General features: G+C 49.7%; 1 protein-coding gene across 1 annotated transcript in view; it reads right to left on the reverse strand.

Moving 5' to 3' along the window:
• Positions 1-24,649, reverse strand: part of TTLL9 (tubulin tyrosine ligase like 9) — a 52,780-nt gene that overhangs the window by 17,456 nt on the left and 10,675 nt on the right. The window contains exons 3-10 of the mRNA XM_047771367.1: positions 24,206-24,298; positions 21,433-21,544; positions 20,291-20,476; positions 7,680-7,748; positions 6,729-6,803; positions 5,081-5,171; positions 3,480-3,520; positions 2,536-2,623 (exon numbers count right to left, since the gene is read on the reverse strand). Coding sequence (XP_047627323.1) covers positions 2,536-2,623; positions 3,480-3,520; positions 5,081-5,171; positions 6,729-6,803; positions 7,680-7,748; positions 20,291-20,476; positions 21,433-21,544; positions 24,206-24,298 — 755 coding nt within the window. The remainder of the gene's footprint in view (positions 1-2,535; positions 2,624-3,479; positions 3,521-5,080; positions 5,172-6,728; positions 6,804-7,679; positions 7,749-20,290; positions 20,477-21,432; positions 21,545-24,205; positions 24,299-24,649) is intronic.

The raw sequence follows: 24,649 nt of genomic DNA on the forward strand, positions 1-24,649 counted from the left end.
TATTTGAATAATTGTGTGTAAACTATATATATGTATCATACATATTTATTTAAAATCAGGTTTAAAATATATTATTATACATTATTATTTTGTGATCCAAAGTTGCGTTATTATTTAGGGGTTTTGTTGTTGTTGTTGTTTGTCTTTGGCCTTGCCTGTGGCATGCAGAAGTTCCCAGGCCCGGGATCGAACTCACGCCACAGCTTCGACCTGAACCACAGCAGGGACAATGTTGGATCCTGAACTCACCGCAGTACCAGGGAAATCCCAAGAGTTGGTTTAGTATTTTAAAAGTTGGCATGTACTATCTGAAGCAATTATGGTAAAATATTAATATCTGCTAAATCTGGAGGGTAGATGAATAGATTTCTGTTAGTCTTTTCTGCAGTTTCCTATAGAATTTAAATATTTCAATATTTAAAAATTAAAAATAATTAAAAGAAGTGGAAAATTATTTATATGCGCTCACTGTGAAAACAGAAAAGCCTCATTAAACAGAAGCTAGACCTGGGAGAGGCCTTTGTTTAATAAGGCACCGTGGTGTCTGGAGATAAGCAAACACTTTTAAATGGGGGCAGGGGGACCCCTAACATGTACTGAGTAGTCCCTCTGGGTTAGGCACTGAGGCTTTACATGCATCATTTAATTTTAATAAAAAATGAGGTGGCAAAAAATGAAACTAAAATAAATTTGGGAGTTCCCGTCATGGCTCAGTGGTTAACAAACCCGACTGGTATCCATGAGGTTGCAGGTTTGATCCCTGGCCTCGCTCAGTGGGTTGGGGATCCGGCGTTGCCGTGAGCTGTGGTGTAGGTTGCAGATGCGGCTCGGATCCCGCACTGCTGTGGCTCTGGTGTAGGCTGGAGACTACAGCTCCAATTCGACCCCTAGCCTGGGAACCTCCATATGCCGTGGGAAGCAGCCCTGGAAAAGGCAAAAAGCCAAAAAGCCAAAAAGCCAAAAAAAAAAAAAAAGAAAGAAACTCTGAAGCTGGCTAAGTAGAAAAACAAATTGTAGAAAATACTCAGGAGGGCCTAGGCCCATTCTAACATGGAGGGAATGCAAATATATCAGCTTGGGCAGATACTTAATTGAATGATGAAATTAAGGCAGAGCCATGTGAAATGGCTAAAAGCACCAGCTGGGTTGCCCAAGCCAGAAGCTTGGCAGCATTGCTTGCCATTTCCATCTCTCCCATGTGCAGGTAATCTCGTTCTGCTGATTTATCTCCTAAATATTTCTGGATTGTCTACCCCTTTTCCTCTAATGCTCAGATCTAAAAGTCGAGAACAATTTTTTTTTTTTTTGTCTTTTTAAGGCCGCACCCATGGCATACAGAAGTTCCCAGGCTTGGGGGCGAAACGGAGCTGCAGCTGCCGGCCTATATCACAGCCACATCAATGCCTGATCCGAGCTGCGTCTGCAACCCTTACCACAGCTCATGGCAACACCTGATCCTTAACCCACTGAACAAGGCCAAGGATCGAACCTGTGTCCTCATGGATACTAGTCAGGTTTGTTACCACTGAGCCATGATGGGAACTCCTAAAAGTCAAAAACAATTTTTGAGGTGTATATTTTAACCAGATGATACATTCACATGGTACAGGTCGCAGTGTGGTTGGGGGAGGGACGGACTGGGGCTTTGAGACTGGCATGTGCACACTGAGGTATATGGAATGACTGGCCAACGGGGACCTGCTCTATAGCACAGAGAACTCTACTCAATATTCTGTGATAATCTATGTGGAAAAAGAATCTGAAAGAGAGTGGGTGGGTGTCCATGTATAACTGACTCACTTTGATGTAGAGCAGAAATTGTCACAACCTCGTAAATCAACTACACTTCAATAAGACGTTAAAAATAAAAAAATTAAAATGTATATTAGGAATATCTCCTTCCCACCCCATTCCCCACCCACCCATTTCTCCCCCAAAGGCAAATTCTATCTCCAGAATTTATCCTGTTGGATGAAATCCCCGAAGGGAATTACTAGGTCAGAGGACCTATGCATTTGTCTTTTGATAGGCATCTGCCAGATTGCCTCCTAAGTGGCTGTACCAGCTCACACTCCACCAGCAAGGTATGCAGTCCCTCGGCCTCGCCAATATAGTGTGTTATCAACTTTTTAATATCTGCCAATTTGCTTGGTGTAAAGGGCATTGTATTCAAGGGAACGAGTGAGCCAACGACTAGGCACATAAAAGGATGCAAACATTCTCCAAAGAGGCTCAAAGAGTCCAATCCTATGAACATGGATCAATGTGAAATGATCATCAAGCAGAGAAGCTTGGAGTGGAGTTGCTCTGAGCAGAGCAGAGATGCTCCCTCGGATCACTGGGGGATCCGCCCCCACCCAGGACTGAAAGGGACCAGGTCTGCTGTGATCACAGCTGTATCTCCTGTGGCCAGACCAGAGCTGGGCCCTCAGCAAACATCTGTGGAATGAATGAGTTCTCTCTGGACCAGCCAGGGGACATGCTGGGGCAGGCTGCATGGGGGATGCTGGGGGTGGGGAGTGGCTCCCAGGATACACTGGTCGTCGATGCTGTTCAGTGTGAAGCGGGTGTTGGAGAATCGGGCGAAGCCATCCCGGTATAACCAGGCCCGCAGTGGGATGTACTGGGTGGAGGCGGGAATGGAGAGAAAAGGGTAGGAGGATCACTACCGGCACTTTCGCACCTCCGAGCTTTTGCACCTGCTCTTCCCCCAACTGGAAAGTTCTGCCTTCTTTCCCACATCAAGCAGCCTTCAAGAATCTGCTCAATCTTCAGCTTCCTTTGTTTGATCCCCGGGGGGTGGGGATGGGGGCGGGGAGATGCAGAAGGGGACAAAATTCATCGGCCTCTTCTCTGCTCCACCAGGTGTAACATCTGCCCGCTCGGGGTGTGTACGTGTTTCCCATCAGACGGAAAGCTCCAGGAGGGCAGGGGCCGAGCCCGTCCCAGACAGCCCCATATCCTGTATCCAGCATAGGTTTTGCGCCAGGAAGGTTTAAGTGTTGGTCGAATGCATGGGTGGAGGGAGTATAGCAATTTCTTGGCTGAGAGTAGGCCGTCTGGATCTGAATCCCAGCTCTGCCCCTCCCCAGCTGTGTGAGCTCAGGCAAGTCACTCAACCCCTCTGATCTGTCTTCTCATCTATAAAATGAGGCTAATCAAAGAACCCTGGTTATTAGGAGGACTGAATGAGATAAAACCTGCTGAATTCTGGACCTGGTACTTAGTAGGCGCTCAATAAATGCTGGCTGTGCTCATCATGGATGACTGAATGAATAAGGAAGGAAGGCAGAGGGACAATTCAGATTCTGGGGCCTTGAGATGGCAAAGCTTGAGTCTGTTTACCCAACCCCGGACTCTCCCAGGTAGGTAAAACCAGACAACTAACACAGGTGCCCCCAGAATGGCTTCTGCCCCCATCCCTGGTCCAGCTGCCCCTTCCCCACCTCTGGAGGAGGGGGCCTGTCTTGGTCACTCACCGACATCACCAGCACGTAGACACGCAGGTCAAACTTCCGGCCTGTCAGCCAAGAAAAGAATGAATCAGTATAACAAATATTGATTGTGTTGCGGCCACTGTACTAGGTTTGGGGGATCGAGCAGTAGACAGGCAGACGTGAAACCCAATAAAACCACAGGAGGCCTCGGGTGGGAGGAGCTGAGTGAGCAGAGGCCCCAAGGGGAAGAAAGAGCTGGTCCAACGGCAGAGCAGGAGACCAAGCCAGTGAGGTCGACAGGGGCCAGGTCAGGTGCAATTTGGGGATTTTGTTCTACCAACTATGGAAAGCTACTGAAGGGTGTCTGATCCCTCTGGCGACTGTGTTTGGAGTGGAGTGAAGGGGACCAGAACAGCGGGCATCAGTGAGGAGGCTGGCACGGTTGTCCCAGAGGGAGAGGACAGTGGCCAGAACTGGGATGGAAGGGACCAGGCAGATGCAGGAGCTGTGTGGGAGCTTGATGAAGAACCGGATGGGGGAGGGGAAAAGAGGGCGGACCCAGAACAGTCTCCCGCTGCCAGCTCAGCTGCCAGGGCTGGAGGGGCTGTGTCCCCAGGTGAGGAGGCTGGGGGATGCGCCAGTTGGTGTGACAAAGACAAGGGCTGGACGTTAGTCCTGTTGGATTTAAGTTACCGAGGGCGGCCTGAGAGGGCGTGTCACAGGCTTCGGGGCATCGGGGTCTGGGGTGCGGCGGGACAAGGTCTCTGCTGAAGACAAAAAGCTGGGAGACAATGGATCTGGATCATGTTCCAAGCCATGAGAAAGGAGGGGCTCACTGGGAGAAGAGACCCAAGGACTGCCCCCGGGGAAGGACATTGCCCCAGGAGGTGACAGGAGGCAAGTGACATTGAAGCTATTCCTTGAGGGCCCTTCAGAGCGCGGGCCCCTCTCAGACAAGACCCTCCCGAGTCACGCCCCTCCTCCCTTGCAGCCTGCGGTGTCTGTACTTCTCAGCCCCGTGCAGGAACCGCAGAGGTAGAGACAGCCTGGGGAAATCCAGGAAGGCTTCGTGGAGGAGGCTGGTTCCACCTCAGGCCCTTGGCCCTTGCAGCATCCTCTCCCTCCAAATCTACCCACAGGTGACTCCTAGTTGAAATTCAGGTTCAGCTCATGCAAGTCACCTCCACAGAGAGGCCCTCCCTCAGGTTCTGCCTGATTGACTTCATAACACCCACACACACACCCGCTCCCCGCTGTGTGGAACCATCTTGCTTTGTTTCCAGTTTACTGCCGTCTGCTCCTCTGGGGTGTGAGAGAGCAGGGTGGGCAGCCAGCACCGAGGATGGTGGTTGGCACGAGTAGGTTCTTTAAGTGTTTTTTAGATAAACGCGTGCAGGAGTTGGTTCTTACAGAAGGAAGAGGATTTTAGTGAACCAGGAAGGGAGAGGGAAGGCCATGCTGGGCAGAGGGATCCCTGGGGGCAATGGCTAGAAGGTGTGGGCATGCAGGATGGAGCGCCACCATCTTTTCACCCCTTCACACCCCATGTCAGGCTGAGCCCACAATGGGCTGCTAATTGAGGTTTGTTGATTGACCAACTGACCGTTCTGTGGAAGGGCAGGGAGCAGAGACAGCCATCGTACCTCCTATCAGGTAGGGATTTTCAATGTAACGCTGAGCTACATAGTTCTCCACTGGAATTTCATCTTTCTGATCTTCAGAGCTTCTTGTGTCCTAGTTGTGATAATAATTGTTGTTAACATTTTTGAGCATTTCCTGTGTATGAGGCATTGTGGTAGGCACCCTACTTGAGGTCCTTAAATCAACCCTGTCAAGAAAGTACTATTGTTGAAGTCAGCCGTATAATGAGACACCAACATCCAGTGCTTCCACTGACATGTGGAATCTGAAAAAAGGACAGACGGAACTTCTTTGCAGAACAGATGCTGACTCACAGGCATTGAAAAACTTATGGTCTCTGGAGGAGACAGTTTGGGGGGTGGGGGAATGTGCCTGGGGTGGGGGGATGTGCCTGGGCTGTGGGATAGAAATCCTGTAAAATCAGATTGTTATGATCATTATACAACTACAGATGTGATAAATGCATTTGAGTAATAAAAAATTAAAAAAAAAGAAAGTATTATTGTTTCCCCCATTTTACAAATAAGAAACTAAAGCACAGAGAGAGGGAGTAACTTGCCCAAGGTCACACAGCCAATCAGTAATATAACTGGAGAGTGGACCTATAAGGGCTAGAACTTGGGCATTTAACCTCTAGATCTGTGTTGCCCAAAAGGGCAGCCACTGGCCACATTTGACTATATATATTTATATTTAAATTGATTAAAAGGAAGTGACGTTACATGAGATGACATGGATAAACCTTGAAGGCTTCATGCTAAGTGAAATAAGCCAGACATAAAAAGACAAAAATTATATGATTCCACTTATTTGAGGTATCTACAGTAGTGAAATTCATAGAAACAGAAAGCAGAAGGGTGGTTGCCAGGGGCTGGGGCAGGGGGGCAGAAAGAGGTTAGCGTTTCATGGACACGGGTGTCAGTTGGAAAAGATGAAAAAGTTTTGGAGATGGACAGTGGTAATTGTTGCACAAAGCTATGAAGGTACTTAATGCCATTGAATTGGACACTTAACTATGATTACGCTTGCAAATTCTATGTATACTTTACCACAATAGAAAAGGAAATAAATGAAAAATTCAATCTTTTAGTCACACTAGCCTCATTTCAATGTCGGACATCAACATGTCGCTAGGGGTCAAGGCATCGGAGACCACAGGTGTGTGACATTTCACCACTGTAGAAAGTTCCACAGGTCAGGGTGCCTGGAGCACCACCCAGGCCCCCAAACACATTCCTTTCCTTTCTCTACCTGCTAATCCTTTGCAAACCAGCCCAGCTCAGGAAGAACAGCCATGTTCCTTCTCTGTCTCTGTCTCTGTCTCTGTCTCTGTCTCTCTCTCTCTCACACACACACACACACACACACACACACACACACACAGTACCTCACCACCTGCGAAGCTCTTCCCCACCCATTGTCTCCTTCCCAGTAACTTTGCGAAGAAATCAAGACCCAAAGGCAAATGTCACACACTTAGTGAGGTCACGCACCAGCCAGTGGCCGTGAGCACTGGAACTCAGGGCTTCCGGGCTCAAGCACAGAACTTTCTACACCTACCATCACCCCACCCTCAAGCGGCTTCAGGATGAAGGCAGGATCAAAGCTCTTCTCTTTCTGGGACTTGGATCATCCCCCATCTATACTCACGTGGCTGCCAGAGGGGTTGATGGCGCTCCGGGAGGGCTGGGCCTCCAAGCTGGTGAGCTTCTTCCCAGCGGTGCCCTGACAGTTTCAAGGGAGGAACAGGGGACACATGGCAGAGAGAGGAGATTCCTTTATTAAGCACCTGTGAGCTGCTGGTGCAACAGGTGCTGGTGGAGGATGAGTTCTGCCATCCTGCTCCTCACACCCACCTGGCACCATGATCATCTCTAAGGCTCAGAGGGGTTCGGCAGTTTCCCCACGACCATACAGCTGCTGAGTGGCAGAAGCAGGATGGGAGCGGGGATTTCTACTGAGCCTGTTCTTGGGACAAGAGTGGGTTTGGGGGAGGGAGGGAGGGAGCTGCTTCAGGCTCAGTTGAGGACCTAGAAGAAGACTTAGCCAAACTCTGCAGCCAGGTGAGCAGGAGGCCCCGGAAAAGAACGACTACTATTCTCTTTGGCACGTTAACTCACTGCATCCTCAGGGGTACTATTACTATCCCATATATGAAGTCACAAAGAGGTGAAATGACTTGCCCAAGGTCACACACTTATTAAGTGGCAAAGTCAAGGGGTTTTTTTGTTTGTTTTTGTTTTTTGTCTTTTTAGGGCCACACCTGCAGCATATGGAAGTTCCCAGGGTAGGGGTTGAAGCTACAGCTGCCAGTCTACACCACAGCCACAGTGGCACAGGATCCAAGCTGCATCTGCGACCTACACCACAGCTTGTGGCAACAATGGATCCTTAACCCACTGAGCGAGGCCAGGGATTGAACCTGCAACCTCATGGATACCAGTCGGGTTCTTAATCTGCTGAGCCACAATGGGAACTCCAAAGTCAGGGGTTTTGGGTCCAGAGACCTTTGCACATGGGCAGGCCTGTGGGCAGAGCTCTCTGCCAACTTCTGGTCCCTGAAAGGGCAAGAGAGGGAAGAGGTGGGAGAGACGAGCTCACCTTTCTCCAGTCCATGATGTCCTTAAGCCTCCGGAAAAGGAAAATGCCCTTCCCCTGTGACCGGGCTACCTGGGGTTGGGGGTGAGGGCAGAAAGGTTGGCTCTCAGCTCTGTGTGATTCCCCGTTGGGCCCTGGGCTGGGGCCCCTCCCCAGCATTTCTCTGTCTCCATCTCCCCCATGGGCCCCCAGCTCTCCCTGGAGGAATGGCCTAGCCCAGCCCTGGAGGGGCTGGGATGGCAAAGGTGCTATAAGCCTGGTGGGAGGGAGAGAGAGAAGTGAGGAGGAAAGTGAGAGACAACTTGGCTCATGAAGGCACACAATTGCATGAATAATACAAAGGGGCAGACAATTAAAAAACCATTTCTAACAGTCCTGGGAACATATCATCCAATTCTTTTTTTGGAAATCAATTTGCCTTCCTAATTAGATTTTACTTCAGCTAATACTGAAATCAGTCTGCCTTTACTGAATCCCAGCATGGATAATTCAAAGCTTCATGGAGTCTAGGGGCTAGAGGAATCTTTAATATCATGCAGAGCAGCCAGAAACCCAGGCATTGCTCCCTCGGGGAGATCGTTCTGCACCGATCACCCGCTGGCCTTGCATATTCATGGTGCCAGAGGGCTCACTGCCCTCCCTCCCCCACCCCGACAGCCCACTCCCGTGCAGATTAGCTCTATTAAGCAGTCATCCAAAAGGTATATATTAGGTGCCTATTGTGTGCTTAGCTTCATGCTATACCAGGAACACAGACCTCATGGAGCTTCCACAGCCTAACCTGTGTTGAGCTAAAATCTGCCTGCCTGATTCTGGCCTGTAGGGCCTCCTAGAACAAATCTGATTCCTGGGCTCCAGAACGGCCCTTTGTTATCCACAAGCACTGAACAGCTCCCCTGAGTCATCTTTCTCCAGCATAAAGGCACCCAGCCTGTGCAAACTCGTCTTTCCCTCTCATCGCCTCTGAGCATGGCCTGGCTGGTCAAAGCAAGGCTTTCTGCACAACGTGAGGCAGGTGGAGCCATCAGGCAGGGCTATACAGGTTGTCCACTGCCAGAAGGGCTCCCAGTCCTGGGCGCGGTGGGAAGTGAAACCCGGCCCTCCTCTGCCCACTTGCGCACTCTGGTTCAGGGTGGCCTGTGCCCAGAAGATGGGGTGCCCAGAAGACTGGAGCACTGGCAGTGGTACAGGGGCAGCCACACGTACACGGCTGTTTTGGACAGCAACTACTCAGTGTGCATCAAGGGCTTCCAACAGTGCACAGGCCCTTCACGAGAGAAGAGAGATGACCCAGTGTCAGCAATGAAGCGCACTGACTTCATTAAATTTCAGGAAACACACACAAAAACCCCAGTATGATAGCACTGCACACTCCCTGGGAATGGCTACAGTTAAAGGCAGACACTACCAAGTGTTGGCGAGGAGGTGGAGGAACTGGTGCAGTTCATGCACTGCATTGTGTGGAGCAGCCTCTACTCAAGCTGAGCATAGGCACCACTGTGACCCAGTAATTCCTTTCCAAGGTCACAGAAACACATGAACATGGGCACCCACGACATGGATGGGAACACCCAAGCAGCAGGATTCATAATAGCTCCAACCTCGAAACCCTCCAATGGATAAATATTCTCTCAATGGAATAGTATACAGCAGTGATTATTAAGTTTATAATTACCCACCTCAGGATGGATGAATCATATGAACCTAATGTTAAGAGAGACCCGATGTAGCTGTACTGCAGGATTCCAATTATATAAAGTCCAAAAATAGACAGAAGGAAGCTACGCCATTGGTAACTGGGGCTAGGGCACTGGAAGGGTTCTGTGTGTAATCTTGGGTGCTGGTGTTCGCTTTGTGAAAGTTCTTCAAGCTGTACCCTTAAAATCAGAGCTGTTTCTGTCTTATCAAACTTAAAAATTTTAGGTTCTTGAAGAACAAACTTGTGGCTGCCAAGGGGGAGGGGGAGAGAAGGGGATGGATTGGGATTTTGGGGTTAATAGATGCAAACCAGGAGTTCCCGCCATGGCGCAGTGGTTAACAAATCCAACTAGGAACCATGAGGTTGCGGGTTCGGTCCCTGCCCTTGCTCAGTGGGTTAACGATCCGGCGTTGCCCTGAGCTGTGGTGTAGGTTGCAGACGAGGCTTGGATCCTGCATTGCTGTGGCTCTGGCATAGGCCGGTGGCTACAGCTCCGATTCGACCCCTAGCCTGGGAACCTCCATATGCTGCGAGAGCTGCCCAAAGAAATAGCAAAAAAAAAAAGGAGTTCCCATCGTGGCGCAGTGGTTAACGAATGCGACTAGGAACCATGAGGTTGCGGGTTCGGTCCCTGCCCTTGCTCAGTGGGCTAACAATCCGGCATTGCCCTGAGCTGTGGTGTAGGTTGCAGACGCGGCTCGGATCCCGCGTTGCTGTGGCTCTGGCGTAGGCCGGTGGCTACAGCTCCGATTCGACCCCTGGCCTGGGAACCTCCATATGCCGAGGGAGCGGCCCAAGAAATAGCTAGAAAGACAACAACAACAACAACAACAAAACAAAACAAAAAAAGAAATAGCAAAAAAAGACCAAAAAAAAGAGAGATGCAAACCATTGCCTTTGGAATGGATAAGCAATGAGGTCCTGCTGTATAGCCCTGGGCTCTAGTCACTTATGATGGAGCATGACGGAGGATAATGGGAGACAAAGATTGTACATATGTATGTGTGACTGGGTCACTTTGCTGTACAGATGAAAATTGACAGAACACTGTAAACCAGCTATGATGGGGGAAAAAAATCACTTAAAAATTAAAAAAATAAAATTTTAAGTTCATATCTTTCAATGGAGACTTCTTTTGGTTGACTTCCCTGTAGCCACTCCACTGCCTTTTCTTCCTGGCTGGCAAAGCCCACCTCTCAGGATGTGGAGGCTGGAAAGACCAGATACTTGTTTTCCCAGCCTCCCTTGCAACTAATGGAAACCACGTTACCTGTTTCGGCCAATGAGACCTAAGGAGATATCTTCCAGGGGCTTCAAGGAAAGAATTTCATCCTAATTAAAAATTTTAAGGTTGGGGAGTTCCCGTTGTGCCTCAGAGGGTTAAGAACATGTCATAGTGTCTGTGAGGATTCAGATTCAATCCCTGGCCTCTCTCAGTGGGTTAAGGATCAGGTGCTGCTGCAACTGAAGCACAAGTTGCAGAAGTGGCTTGATGCTGCTCTGGCTGTGATACAGACCAGCAACGCAGCTCCGATTTAACCCCTAGCCTGGGAACTTTCACATGCTGCAGGTGCAGCTGTTAAAAAAAAAAAAAATAGGGTTGGGGAGAGATTGAGGGGTCAGGGGAAAGAGAGAGAAAAATGCCTGCCCCTCGTTTGAATGCTATGTCTGAGGAGGTGATACTTGCAACTACTGTGGCCATCTCACATTGGTAAGGTGACAGGTTTGACGACAGAAAGCCAACACACTGAGGGTGCAGAGGGGACAGAGAAGAAGCCTGGCCTTTTTTTTTCTTTTTAACTGCACCCATGGCGTGCAGAAGTTCTTGGGCCAGGGATCAAACCCACGCCACAGTGGTGACCCGAGCTGCAGCAGTGACAACACCGGATCCTTAACCTGATGAGCCACAAGAAAATTCCCAAGCCTGAGCCTTTAATGGCACCGTGGAGCACATCCCCAAACCCACAGCTGCCTACCTCCAGCTTTTTGTTTCTAGGATAATGAAAAGCTTTTATTGTTTAAAGTCTTGTTAGTCACTGACATGCCTGTTCTGGGAGATGCACTCTTAAGGAAATAATCCTCAAGAGTGGAAAATAAACTTCCTGCTTAGTGACATATCAGAGTTGTTAAGACTGGAAATCACCTACTATCTGGCTCTGGCAGACTCATTTCCAAGCGCAGTCTCAACCCTATTCCCAGTCCCATATGTTTTCCATGGCCTTGCTACCCCTCACCTTCCGCCAAGAGTTCAAGTCACTGACCCTTCCCCTTGAATCTGGGTGAGGCTTTAGGACTGTCTCGAGGAATCATGTACAGCAGAAGTGATGCTGTGTGAATTTCAATGCTGGATCATCAAAGGCAATACAGCTTCCACGCGGCTTTCTCTTTGGGGATAGTCACCCTTGGAACCCAGCCACCATGCTGTGAGGAAGCTCAGGTCACATGGAGAGGCCCACGTGGAGGGCAGCTGAGCCTTCCAGCCCTCAACCCTGGCTGAGCTCCCAGGCAACAGCCAGCACCAACTTGCCAGCAGAGCTATAGCCAGCCAGCTTGGCAGCAAATCAATCCTCCAGCCTTTGGTAAAGCCTCCCTGGTAGATGCTGGGGCAACAATGAGCCTCCCCTGTCAAGTGCTGCCCAAGCTGGAGGCTTATGAGCCAAATAAATAAGAGATGCTTGTCATTTCAAGCCCCTGAGTTTCAGGACATAGCTACAGAAACAAAACTTTAGGGGATGGTTCCTAATAATGGTAATATTAGCAGCTAACACTTCTCAACTATTTCCTATTACCAAGCACACATGCCTCATTAAAGCTTAAAAAAGGATTTACACACATTGCCTCATTAAAGCTTTAAAAAAAAAACCCTGTGGAGTTCCCATTGTGGTTTGGCAGATTAAGAACCTGACATAGTGTCCTTGAGGATGCAGGTTCGATCCCTGGCCTTGCTCAGGTTAAGGATCCGATATTGCTGCAAGCTGCATAGGTTGCAAATGTGGCTTGGATCCAGAGTCCCCATGGCTGTGGTGTAAACCGCAGCTGCAGCTCTGATTCATCCTCTACCCTGGGAACTTCTAAATGCTGCACATGCAGCCTTAAAAAAGGAAGAAAAAAAAAAAAACCCTGTACAAAGCCATTATTTATTATTATTATTATTATTATTTTTTGTCTCTTTAGGGCCACACCTGTACCATATGAAAGTTTCTAGGCTAGGGATCCAGTCGGAGCTGCAGCTTCGGTTTACACCACAGCCACAGCAATGTGGGATCTAAGCCTCATCTGTGACCTACACCAGAGCTCATCGCAACTCCGGATCCCTAACCCACTGAGCAAGGCTAGGAATCGAACCTGCATCCTCCTGGATACTAGTCAGGTTTGATACCGCTGAGCCACCACAGGAAGAACTCCCTGAAGGCATTAATTTTATCTCCACTTTGCAGCCAAAGAAACCAAGGAACAGAGAGATCAAGCACTCTGCTCAAAGTTACCCAGCCAGTAATCAGGTGACAAATCCAGTTTGGTTAAATCTGTGTTTCACAAGCTTGGGGCTCCTACAGCTCCTGCAAAGCACCAGGGAAATGCACAGAATCACGTGATCAACATGGTGTTTATCTCTGGGAGCATTGATCTTACTTGATAATTCAGGAGGAAAACTTTTATATTATTTTTATTAAAAGATCCGTTATTAATCAGAAAACAATATGAGTGGATTATTCAAATGAACCACACGTTCATTTTGCACCACCCATGGCCACTCACAGCCCTCGACCCCTTGCCTTGCCCAGGGGGGCCATTCTTTATGGGGCATTCACTGGATGCAGCAGATGTGGTTGGTGGTCTCCCCCCAGCAACCATTCCCTTTTTTCCCTGCCAATGGAGCCCCACCTGGGTCTCCTCTTCCCAGTGACCTGGCCCTCTGGGGAGGTCTGAGCACTCACAGTGGTCTGATGGCCCTGCCATGTGATGAGTTCAGGCCTGAGCCAGCAGGACGCCAGGGGAAATCCGCAGCAGGGACTTCTGGGAATTTGTGTGTCTTCCACAAAAGGGCCACAAGATTGGAGTATTCCCTTATTCCTGTGGCAGGTGGAGATGTGAGAGGTGAACCAGAGCTGCAGCAGCCTCGTTGTAACTAAGAGGAACGGTCAGCCCACCGTGCTGGGAATTGATGATGCTGCTGAGCTGCCCAGTGAAGCATCCCTGGAGTCGACTGTCATCATCAAAGGAAATTCCCTGGGGTCTGTACACTTGGATAAGAAAACATTTTTCATCTTTATTTTCATTAACCCCTGACCAGATTTTCGCATTTCCTTCCATTAAGAATGCAGGCGAGAAATTTTAATAATCTTACCCACGCCTGTGACTTTGCTCTCCAAAGACATCACAGTTATTTTCATATCACATTACAACTGTTGCTGATCTCTAGCTCCAAATACTGTTTATACTCATTCTGACCTTGAAATGATGGTAACTATTGGGCCTGCTGTTAGACTTCTCTTTAATTGTTAATGAAAAGCACATATATTCCTACGGCATAAAGAATGTTTTAATAGTCTGCGGTGACTGTGAGAAAGCACCCGCAGGGCTCTAACTGCAGGAGAGTGGCTGACAGAGTGCCAGCTGCTGCGGCTGAAAACCAGCCCTGCTTGCCAGGCCAATGACAGGGACACGAAGGCTGACCCCCTCCTGACAGCGAGGGGGTTGGGAGGCCTCAGCCTGGCCTCAATGATCTTCCCTTGGGCCTCAGGGCCAGTTAGAACCTTCCACCCACACTTCCTGCCCTATCTCCCTCACCAGGGTGCCACTTGGTGGTGAGACGGCTCCCCCAGCCTCCTCCCAGCTCCCTCCCGCTTGCCTCCGGGAAATAACTCTGGCCCTGGTGAGTCTTGTCTTGGCATCTGTCTCTCAGAGGACTCAGACTAACAGCTCGTAACTGTTTTTCAACCTAGTTTCTTTCTTTCTTTTTTTTTTTTTTCCCCGCTTTTTAGGGCCGTACTCCCTGCATATGGAGGTTCCCAGGCTAGGGGTCGAATCGGAGTTACAGCTGCAGGCCTAGGGCACAGCCACAGCAATGTGGGATCTGAGCCACGTCTGCGATCTACACCATTGCTCCTAGAAACGCTGGATCCCCAACCCACTGAGAGAGGCCAGGGATCAAACCCACAGCCTCCTGGATCCTAGTTGGGTTCATTAAATGCTGAGCCACAAAGGAAACTCCAACCTAGTTGCTTCCTTATATAATCTAACATACTTTATTTTATGCTGGGGAGTTCTCTGCTGTGGTGCAATGGGATCAGCCATGTCTTGGGAGCGCCGGGACACAGGTTTGATCCCCAGCTGGGTGCAGTGGGTTAAGGATCTGGTATTGCCACAGCTGTGGCTTAGGATGCAGCTGCGGCTCCAATCTGATCCCTGGCCTGGGAACTCCACATGCCATGGGGCAGCCAAAAGGGAAAGAACAAGAAAAACAAATTCCCAAAAACCCCACTATTCTGTGATGGGGTCCCCACATTTCACCGGATGCCAAAGAGGCACGAGAAGAGTTCAGAGCCCTTGCCTTCCTGTTTGCGCTACTGTGAGTTGGGTTTTCTGTTATCTGCTTTCCAAAACACACCAGTTCTTAAGAGATTTCAAGTGAAAAGGTGTGAGAAGGAGTCCCCGTTGTGGTGCAGTGGTTAACGAATCCGACTAGGAACCATGAGCTTGCGGGTTCGATCCCTGCCCTTGCTCAGTGGGTTAACGATCTGGCGTTGCCATGAGCTGTGGTGTAGGTTGCAGATGCGGCTCAGATCCCGCGTTGCTGTGGCTCTGGCGTAGGCCAGTGGCTACAGCTCCTATTCGACCCCTGGCCTGGGAACCTCCATATGCCGTGGGTGCGGCCCAAGAAATAGCAACAACAACAACAACAACAAAGGTGTGAGAAGCTGGGGTTGGGGCAACCTGGTATATGAGAAGGTTAAACCTTGGCACTTCCTGTCCTGCAGTTTGGACAGAGGCTCCCAAAGCCCAGAACAGCCCATGGTTCCCAGGAAGCTCACAGCCCTGGGTGAAGTGTGACAGCAGCTCTGCAGTCACACAGAGAGACTGACAGACAAGCCAGGACCCCGGGAGCCCAGCAAGGGAGGCTGGAGAAGCGAGCATGGTCCTAGGATCTGGGTCCCGTCCAATTCCCTGCCAATCCGGAGCGCCTGGGCTGGTGGCAGGGCAGCACACTGAAATGGAAAAAAAATGTTTGGATTGAGGCGATGTTTACACTAGTCTGGTGGTGTGGGAAGAGAGGTCCCTTTAGGGTGGCACGAAGGGGATGACACTGCTTGCTCCCTTCTGAGTCCAACTCCACTCCCTCTTTCCAGAACTGTTTTGCTGCCACCGAAGAGGAAGGGGCAGGCGTGGCAGGCCCTGGGGAACCATGCAGAGAGGACATCTGAGGGAAACCTGGAGATTATTGTACTAAGTGAGGTTGGTCGGACAGTGAAAAAAAAAACAAAAAAAAACACCATGTGATATCACTTGTATGTGGACTCTTTTAGATACAAATGAACTTGCTGCAGAACAGAAATAGACTCATAGGCTTTGAAAGCAAACTTATAGTCCCCAAAGGGGACAGGTGGAGGGAAGGAGGGATGGACTAGGGGGTTTGGGCCCGGCATGTGCACACTATCATATATGGAAAGGCTGGCCGACAGGGACCTGCTGTAGAGCACAGAGAACGCTGCCCAACATTCTGTGATCATCTATATGGGAAAAGAATCGGAGAAAGAGGGATGTGTGTATTGAACTGAATCACTTTGTTGTACAGCAGAAATGATCACAACATTGTAAACCAATTACGCTGCAATAAAAATTTTAAAAACGAAGGAAAAAAAAGACATCTGAGGGAAAAGGCAGGCCAGTGGCTGCCTCGGCTGGCCCCGCCGTGGCAATTATGTGAAAACCCTTGTGTGTGGCTGGACAAGGACCGACTGGGTCACAAAGACAGGCCCTGTGGGAAAGCAGAGGGATTTGGAGGGCTTGTCCCTCCATTTTCCAAGTTTAGGGCAACGTCCTATTTTTTACCATTTCCCCACACCAAGAGGAATCCAAACAACAGGACTCCAGAACTAACGATTGAGCCCAGTGGGTCTCAGAGTGTGGTACCCAGACCAGCAGCATCCTCGTGACCCCTGGTAAGATGGTCCATTTTATGTGTCAACTTGGCTGGTCAGTGGTGCCCAGCCATTTGGTCAAACACTCATCTAGTTGCTGTTGTGAAGATATTTTATAAATAAATGTGATTAACATGAGTAAACTTCAAGTAAAGGGAATCACTCTGGAGGAGGTAGGTGAGCTTCAGCCAATCGGGTGAGGGCTTAAGAGCAAACACTGAGGTTTCTGGAAAAAGAAACTATCCTGCCTGAAGACTGTAAAAGGGGAAGCCTGCCTGAGTTTTCTGCCCCCACAGATTTCAGACTTGCCAGTCCCCTCGAAATCACAGGAGCCAATTCCTTACACACACACAGACACACACACACACACACACACACACACACACACAGACTCACAGACACAGACACACAGACACCCTAATGGTTCTAGTTCCCTGGACAGCCCTGATGGGAATTTGTTAGAAATGCAGATTCTCAGGCCCCACACGACTGCATCTGATCTCTGGGGGTGGGTGCTTGAAGGCCTCCAGAAAATTCTCAGGTTTGAGAATTACTCCTCTCTAGTCTCACTCCTCAAAGTGTTGTCCGTGGACCAGCCCCAAAGGCATCACCGGGAGCTGGTTAGACAGGCGGATGCTCAGGCTCCACCCAGACCTGCTGAATCAGGCTCCGAATTCTAACCAGCTTCCTGAGGATTTGTGAGCGCATTCAAATTGGAAAGCCTGAGCCCATGCTTCCCAGGGGCAGGAGGAAGAGACGGTGTTGCCCGGACTCTTGGAAATACCAATAAAAAGGGTCAGTCATTGGGCACCTAAGTGCCAAGCCCTTTACACAGGGTGTGTAATTCATGAACACAACGTGTACACATTTTTTTTTTCCTTTTTAGGGCCACGCCTACACCATACGGAAGTTCCCAGGCTAGGGGTCGAATCGGAGCTGCAGCCACAGCAACGCAGGATCTGAGCCGCGTCTGCAACCTACACCACAGCTCACGGCATCACCGGATCCTTAACCCACTGAGCAAGGGCAGGGATTGAACTTGCATCCTCATGGATACTAGTCCCTTGAGCCAAGACAGGAACTCCACAATGTGTATAAATTCACTGAATTCTCTCACAACCCTGTGTGGTAGGTATGCCTGTAAATGTCACTTGACGGATGAGGAAATGGAGTGAGAGGAGTTGAGTAACCTGTTGAGGGTCATGCAGCTTGTAAGTGGCGGATCACCCACACCCCGCACAGGGCGCCTCAGGGATTCAAGAGTGAAAACGCTAATACAAGCGCGCGCACGCACTCACACACACACACACACACACACAGGCACACAGGCACACATGCGCACACACACACACACAGCCAAGATTCCTCCTCCTAATTACAGCTGTCATTGTGTCTGCCGCTAACAAAGGCCGGGGGCTGGGAAAGGAACAACTTAATATGCAATTGCTTGTTCTCAATTAGCACAAATTACCACTTGTCTGAGAAGAGGATGCTGGGAGTTGGAATCCGCCCTGGGTTGCCCTGTTTGTCTGCCTAACCCCCTTCAGAGCCCATCCCATTGGCTTCCTGCCTTCCCGGGAAGGGGACATAAGCCTTCCAGCAGGCCTCGTGGGGTGACATCAGGAGGCCTGGATAAACCTCAGCTCAGTCCCCTTTGGGAGCATCCATTGTTTTCCATGAGTTCCCTCCTCCACACACTTGTGTTTTGACTAAATCAGCCAACACTGGTGGGTCTCCAGCTCCACAGAGGAGCTGCTCCCACCCTCACCAACCTTCCCGGGGCCCGGCACGTTCCCAAGCCTGGAAACTACTAGGGGCTTTGGATGATGCCATTCAGGGCTATGGTGGTGTTGTCGTAAGAGACTGGCCCTGGCATGAGGCAGGGCTAAGGGGTTGGCAGGTGCTCTGCCACTCTTGCCCCTCCACTTAGTTTCCTTCTTTCTTTCTTCCTTTCTTCTTTCTTTTCTTTCTTCTTTCTTTCTTTCTTTCTTTCTTTCTTTCTTTCTTTCTTTCCTTCCTTCCTTCCTTCCTTCCTTCCTTCCTTCCTTCCTTCCTTCCTTCCTTCCTTCCTTCCTTCCTTCCTTCTTTCTTTCTTTCTTTCTTTCTTTCTTTCTTTCTTTCTTTCTTTCTTTCGCTTTTTTAGGGCTGTGCTCACGGCATATGGAGCATATGGAGGTTCCCAGGCTAGGGGTCAAATCAAGGCCAGGGTTCAAACCTACATTCTCGTGGATACTAGTCAGAGTCATTTCGGCTGAGCCACGACAGGGCCAGGAACTCCCTCCATTCAGTTTCTTGATGGCCCAAGGGCTCTCTCCAGATGCAAGGCCTTCGTGCATGCAGTTCCCTCTTCCTGGAATGCTCTTCCCTATCTCTGCCCTTCTTCAGGCCAACTCCTCTGCCTCCTTCAGGTTGAAGCTCAGTACTAATTCTTGTAACAACAATTATCATTCATTGCTATACCATAACTCATTTAGTCACACAACATTATCCCCTAGGTACTGCAGTTACTCTCTTTGCAGATGGGGAAACCGGGGCCCAGAGAAGTTAAGTAATCTGCCTGAGGTCACCCAGGTACAGCTAACATTTGACCAAGGGGTTTGGCCTCAGAGCCACTCTCTCACTTCTGTAGAGAAGACTGCTCACAGGCTGGGGAAATCCTCTTGATGTTTCCTCTGCTGACACCATTCTCTTTGTTAACACTCGGCACAACTGTGACCATACATGTATCCTCTGCACCTTGTCTGCCCTGGAGGAGGGCAGAGACCCATGTCTGACTTGCTGAGAGCTATAGCCCCGCCATCTAGCTCTGTGCCTGGCACATGGCAAGTGCTCAGTAAGTATTTGGGGGATGCTCAAATAAATAGGACTCAGGCTCCTCATCTTTAAAATGGGGCTGGTAGGAGTTCCCATTGTGGCACAACGGAAACGAATCTGATGAGTATCCATGAGGATGCAGGTTTGATCCCTGGCCTTGCTCAGTGGGTTAAGGATCCGGCATTGCTGTGAGCTGTGGTGTAGGTCAAAGACACAGCCCAGATCTGGCATTGCTGCAGCTCTGATTTGACCCCTAGCCTGGGAACCTCCATATGCCACCAGTGCGGCCCTAAAAAGACAAAAATAAATAAAATAAAATAAATAAAATAAAATAAAATGGAACTGTTAATACCTCCTCCTAAGGACCATTATGAGAACTGTAAAAACTTCCCACGGCCTGGCCATTGTTTTCATTCATAGCAAAAAGAGAGGCTCTGGAGTTCTCGTTATGGCTCAGGGGGTTAAGAACCGGACTAGTATCCATGAGGATGTGGGTGTGATCCCTGGCCTCACTCAGTGGGTTAAGGATCCGGCATTGCTGTGAGCTGTGGTGTAGGTCGCAGACATGGCTCAGATCCTGCGTTGCTATGGCTTTGGTGGAGGCCAGCAGCCACAGTTCCAGTGCAACCCCCAACCCCAGGAACTTCCATATGCCATGGGTGCGGCCCTAAAAAGAGAAAAGAGAGAGAGAGAGAGGCTCTGGATTCCCTTCCTTGGTGTCCTGAGGATCACTCGTTTATCTAGTGAACACTTTTGAGCACCTACTACGTACCAGCAGTCATAGGTGCTGGGTTCACACACTGCAGAGAAGAGGAGGTGATGTCAGCACTTTAGGGAAAGGCAGATGGTGCATCTAAGCCTGAATTCCCAGGCAGAGTCCTGTCCTGAGATGTGCGAGAGGAGGAGCCCTGCTCTGGGGCCCCGGACATCCCCCCGCCACGCCCCCCACACCGGGCACTCACAGGCTTCATGATCCAGGTGATTCCCGGGTTTTTGCGAAACTCCTCTACAAACAGGTGGTACTCGCATGGCATCTCAAAGGTTTTGGGGAAGAAGTCACACTTGGCTGCCTCCAGCTTTCCTGCCTCACGTTCCAGCTGTTTCCGGAACCGCTTCAGGTTCTTTACCATGTAGTTCTTGCGGGTCAGCTGGGCGGCACAAGGGCAGGCAGGCTGTTGGCGTGTGTGACCACTGCCTTGCTCCACCTCCAACTCCAGCCATCCCACCGGCTGCATCCCCTGCAACCCCCATTCTTTGTATGGTAAGAGTGAAAGTAACTTGTACTGAGAGCCTGCTATTCGGTAATTATCCCCACGTTACAGGTGAGGAAACTGAGGCAAGGCAATGTTGTCGGTTGCCCGGAGCTCTCCAGCCTACAGGCGGCACAGCCAGCATTTGATTCGGGCCTGTCTGACTTCAAAGTCCTTGTTTCTAACTGCTAAGCTGTGCTAATCTTTTTTCCTTGGTGGAGGGTGGGGTGTGAAGGACCAAAAAAATAGCTTCACTGCTTTGCCAGGCAAAGGAGGCCACAGCTGGCTAATGCCCTAAAGACATTGCCCTCCCTTGGGAGAGATTAGGAAGTGGTTTTATAGTTTGGAGTGGAAAATAGGGCCACAGATAAGGATCAGGGTAGATGCAAGCTTGTATTCTTCAAAGCTGGTGTTTAATGGTCCCGGGACTGGTCCTGGTGGTCCTCCTCCTTTCTGCACTAAACTTTTAAAAATCTCCCACCAGTGGCCTCTCCAGCCCCATCTTTGTGGTCTGACTCCTCCCAGACCTCCCTCCCACCTCCAGGCTCCAAACAGGTCCACCTGCCTCACCCCGATATCCCATAATCCCTCAAACATCCTGCTCCTTCCGCCTTTGCACCGGAAACCAGCCAGCCCACGACCTCAACCCCCAGCCCAAGATGGCCTGTTCGTTAGGCCTTAGATCCTTACCCCCTCGCCTTATTCAGCTCATCATATATCTAGGTCACATATACCCCACCTGGCCTGACCCCCAAATTCCCTTACACTTTTCCATGCTGGTTTGTACTCCCAAACCAGCACCTACTTGTGGCTACACCCAGTCCCCTTGTCCCCCTCCCCTGCTCCCAGCTCACCTCGTAGTGGTTTCGGAAGTGGCTGATCCGCACATGCTCATCCATGTAGGTGTGGTCGAAGTTCTCCCGGAGCCAGCTGACGTCACACCAGTAGAAATCCCACTCCCCTTCACTGGGGGCCGGGGTGGGACAAAAGTCATGCCCTGAGACCCTCAGCATGCTGGGGGGGGGGGGGTTCTGCCTCCCCCTCCCACCTGCCCCTAAGGTGCAGCTGAGAGGGAAGCAGCAGGGTGCCCATCAGGAGTCTCAAGGAAGTGTCCCTGGGCCACCTACTGCTCACAATGTGCTTTGTGACGCTGGAGTGAAAACTACAGAAATGTGCCTATAAAAATCCAGCTGCTGGCTTCCTTTGAACGATCAGCAGATCTGACCATCCTGAGCCCAGATGCCTCCCAGCACCCACCACCCTAGGGCACACCCTCTCCAGATCACAGTCCCTACCATGTATGGCCTGTGACAATTGGCCAACTCTGGAAGCATCCACGTAGGCACCCCTGAGCCCACATTACTGAGCAATGGAATTAGGTAACTTTATAAACTTTCCCCAGTTTAAAAAGCCCTCCTCTCACTGAATCCTCAGAGCAGCTCCCGAAGTGACTAACATCATGCCTGGAGCCCTAAGACAGCGACAGCCTTGCTCACGGAGGAACCAGCAGCCTCAGGATTCACACCCAAGCCTGCACGACTCCAAATTCAGACCCTGTCCTTCACCATCAGGCCAGAGAGGGGGACAGGAAACCAGACCGATCTACCAAATCCAGACACCACAGAGCTGTGGTGCACAGAAGAGGTGCTTGAAAAAGGCGTGACAGGGGAGCTCTCATTGTGGCTCAGCAGGCTAAGAACCTGACATAGTGTTGGGTTTGGTCCCTGGCTTTGCTCAGTGGGTTAAGGATCTGGTCTTGCTGAAAAGCTGTGGCACAGGCTGCAGATGCAGCTCGGGTCCCACATTGCCATTGCCGTGGCTATGGTGTAGGCTGGCAGGTGCAACTGCTGATTTGATCCCTAGCCCAGGAACTTCCATATGCCGCAGGTGCAGCCATAGTAGCTGCCATCATCAGCATCATCATCTCTGTAATATGCCCCCAAAGCACCCAAGAAAGGACCCTGCCATCTTAAATGACCCGTACTACAGCTTGCCATCAACAGCCAATTCCTAATTTTTCTTGTGGGACGATTTATTCAAACTCTGTCTCCCCTGCTAGGCTCCAGCACCAGGCAGCAGGCATCATGGATTCAAGGAACTCATTTGTTCCTTCATTTACTGAGAGGCTGCTGGGACAGGGAGGATGAGCCTGGGACTCACAGACAGCCAGACAAGGTGCAAACTCTAGCTCAAGTCCTTACTAGGTGAATGACCTCCAACACGGTATTTTGTGTGTGTGTGTGTGTCTTTTTAGGGCCAATCCAGCATAAGGAAGTTCCCAGACTAGGGGTTGAATCATAGCTACAGCGGCCAGCCACAGCAACGCCAGATCCAAGCCATGTCTGTGACCTCACTACAGCAACTCCGGATCCTCAACCCACTGATCAAGGCCAGGGATCAAACCTGTGTCCTCATGGATACTAGTCAGGTTCATTTCTGCTGAGCCACAACGGGAACTCTCAACATGGTTTTTCTTTTTGTTTTTTTCACTTAGTGTGTCCAGTTTTTTCATCAGGAAAATGGGGAGGATAATAGCACCTACTGGAAGGTTTTCTGGAATGATTTAAAGAGGTCATGCTTGTAAATTGCTGAAGAGTGTCTAGCAGGCTTAGCTATTGTCAGGTAACAAATACTGACTGAGCAGCATGGCAGGGCAGCTGGTTGCCCTTAGCCCTCATACCTCTGCTCCCTCTGTAACAGAATCCCCAGTGTTTCCCCAGGAAAAATATAGTCTACATTTTCCAGAATAAAGACAACATTTTCCTAGATTCTCTTGCAGCTAGATATGGCCACAGGGCTAAGTTTTAGCTAATGAATGTGAGGGACTTCTGGGTTGTGTCTTTCGAAGGTAGGACATACTTTTCCTTGTCTCCTTCCTACCTCCTGCTGCTTGGAATGTGGATGCAAGGCTGGAGCTCCACTTCAGACCATGAGGACGAGGGACTTACTCAAAGGAGAGCAGAGTGGAAAGATGGAAGCAGATGGGTCCCACGTTTCCATATCATCTCTAAGCCTCCTATAACTGGACTCCAGTGGGAGGGATAAATAAACTTCTAGCCTGTTGAAGCCTCTTTGATTTTGGGTCTTTCTTACAAGCTTCCAAATCTTAACCCTAGTATTAGCACCTACCGTGTGCCAGGGATGGCATGCCTGCTCATCTCAGTATTCCCAGAACCCAACACGGGAAAGAAAAGGTAGGCTTAGGGGTCATATAACTTGTTCAAAGTCAAAGAACTAGTAAGTAGCGAGGACCTGCCATCACCAGATTTATCCAGCAGGTCTGTGACAGCTGCGTAGAGAGCTATAGGACCCTGGCTGTGGAAGAGTCAAACTGAACTGAGTTTGAATTCTACTCTGACACTCACATGCTATGTGACCTTAAACGACTGACTTAATATCTCTGAACATAATTATATCTTGCTGGATGGTTGTAAGGCTTAAATAAGACAGAGATGGCATTCAGCAATGCACCTGACACATTGTGAATGCTAAATAAATGTTGGCCCCTCTCACAGTCAGACCGAGACAAGTCCCTGTGGCCACCAAGGGAACTAGGAGAAAAACAAAGGGTGAGCAAGACCTGTGAGACAAAGGGAAGGAGAGATGAGGCTTGGGGGTGTGTCTTACTCCTTCACTTCCACCCATCCTGGCCTGTTGCGAAGGACGTCCATGAGAGTATTCATGAGAGTGGTCTTGAACCGGATTGATGCTCTCTGCTCTCTGCAAGACAAGGCAACAGAACGCTTGCTCAGAATCAACTCTTTTCCTAGGATGGTCCAGAGTAAAAAGAGAAAGGAAGAAAGGTCAAGTCGCATACCTGGAAATGCCAAAATCTAGAATTACTGAATTTCAGAATTTAGCATCACAGCATGAAACCCTTAAAATAATCAAATTGAGAACTACAGAATCTTTGAATCATTGAAAAATAATAGCAACCATTTTCTTCATTGCCTCCTATGTGCAGACATGGTCTGGTTGCTTTACATAGGCCATGGCTAATCCTTAAATGTAAGTGCTTGCAAATCCCCCTTTCTGTCACTCATTTGAGAAGATGGAGTGGATATACTTTTC

This window comes from Phacochoerus africanus, chromosome 3 (genome assembly GCF_016906955.1).
Source record: "Phacochoerus africanus isolate WHEZ1 chromosome 3, ROS_Pafr_v1, whole genome shotgun sequence".
Taxonomy (NCBI): Eukaryota; Metazoa; Chordata; class Mammalia; order Artiodactyla; family Suidae; genus Phacochoerus; species Phacochoerus africanus.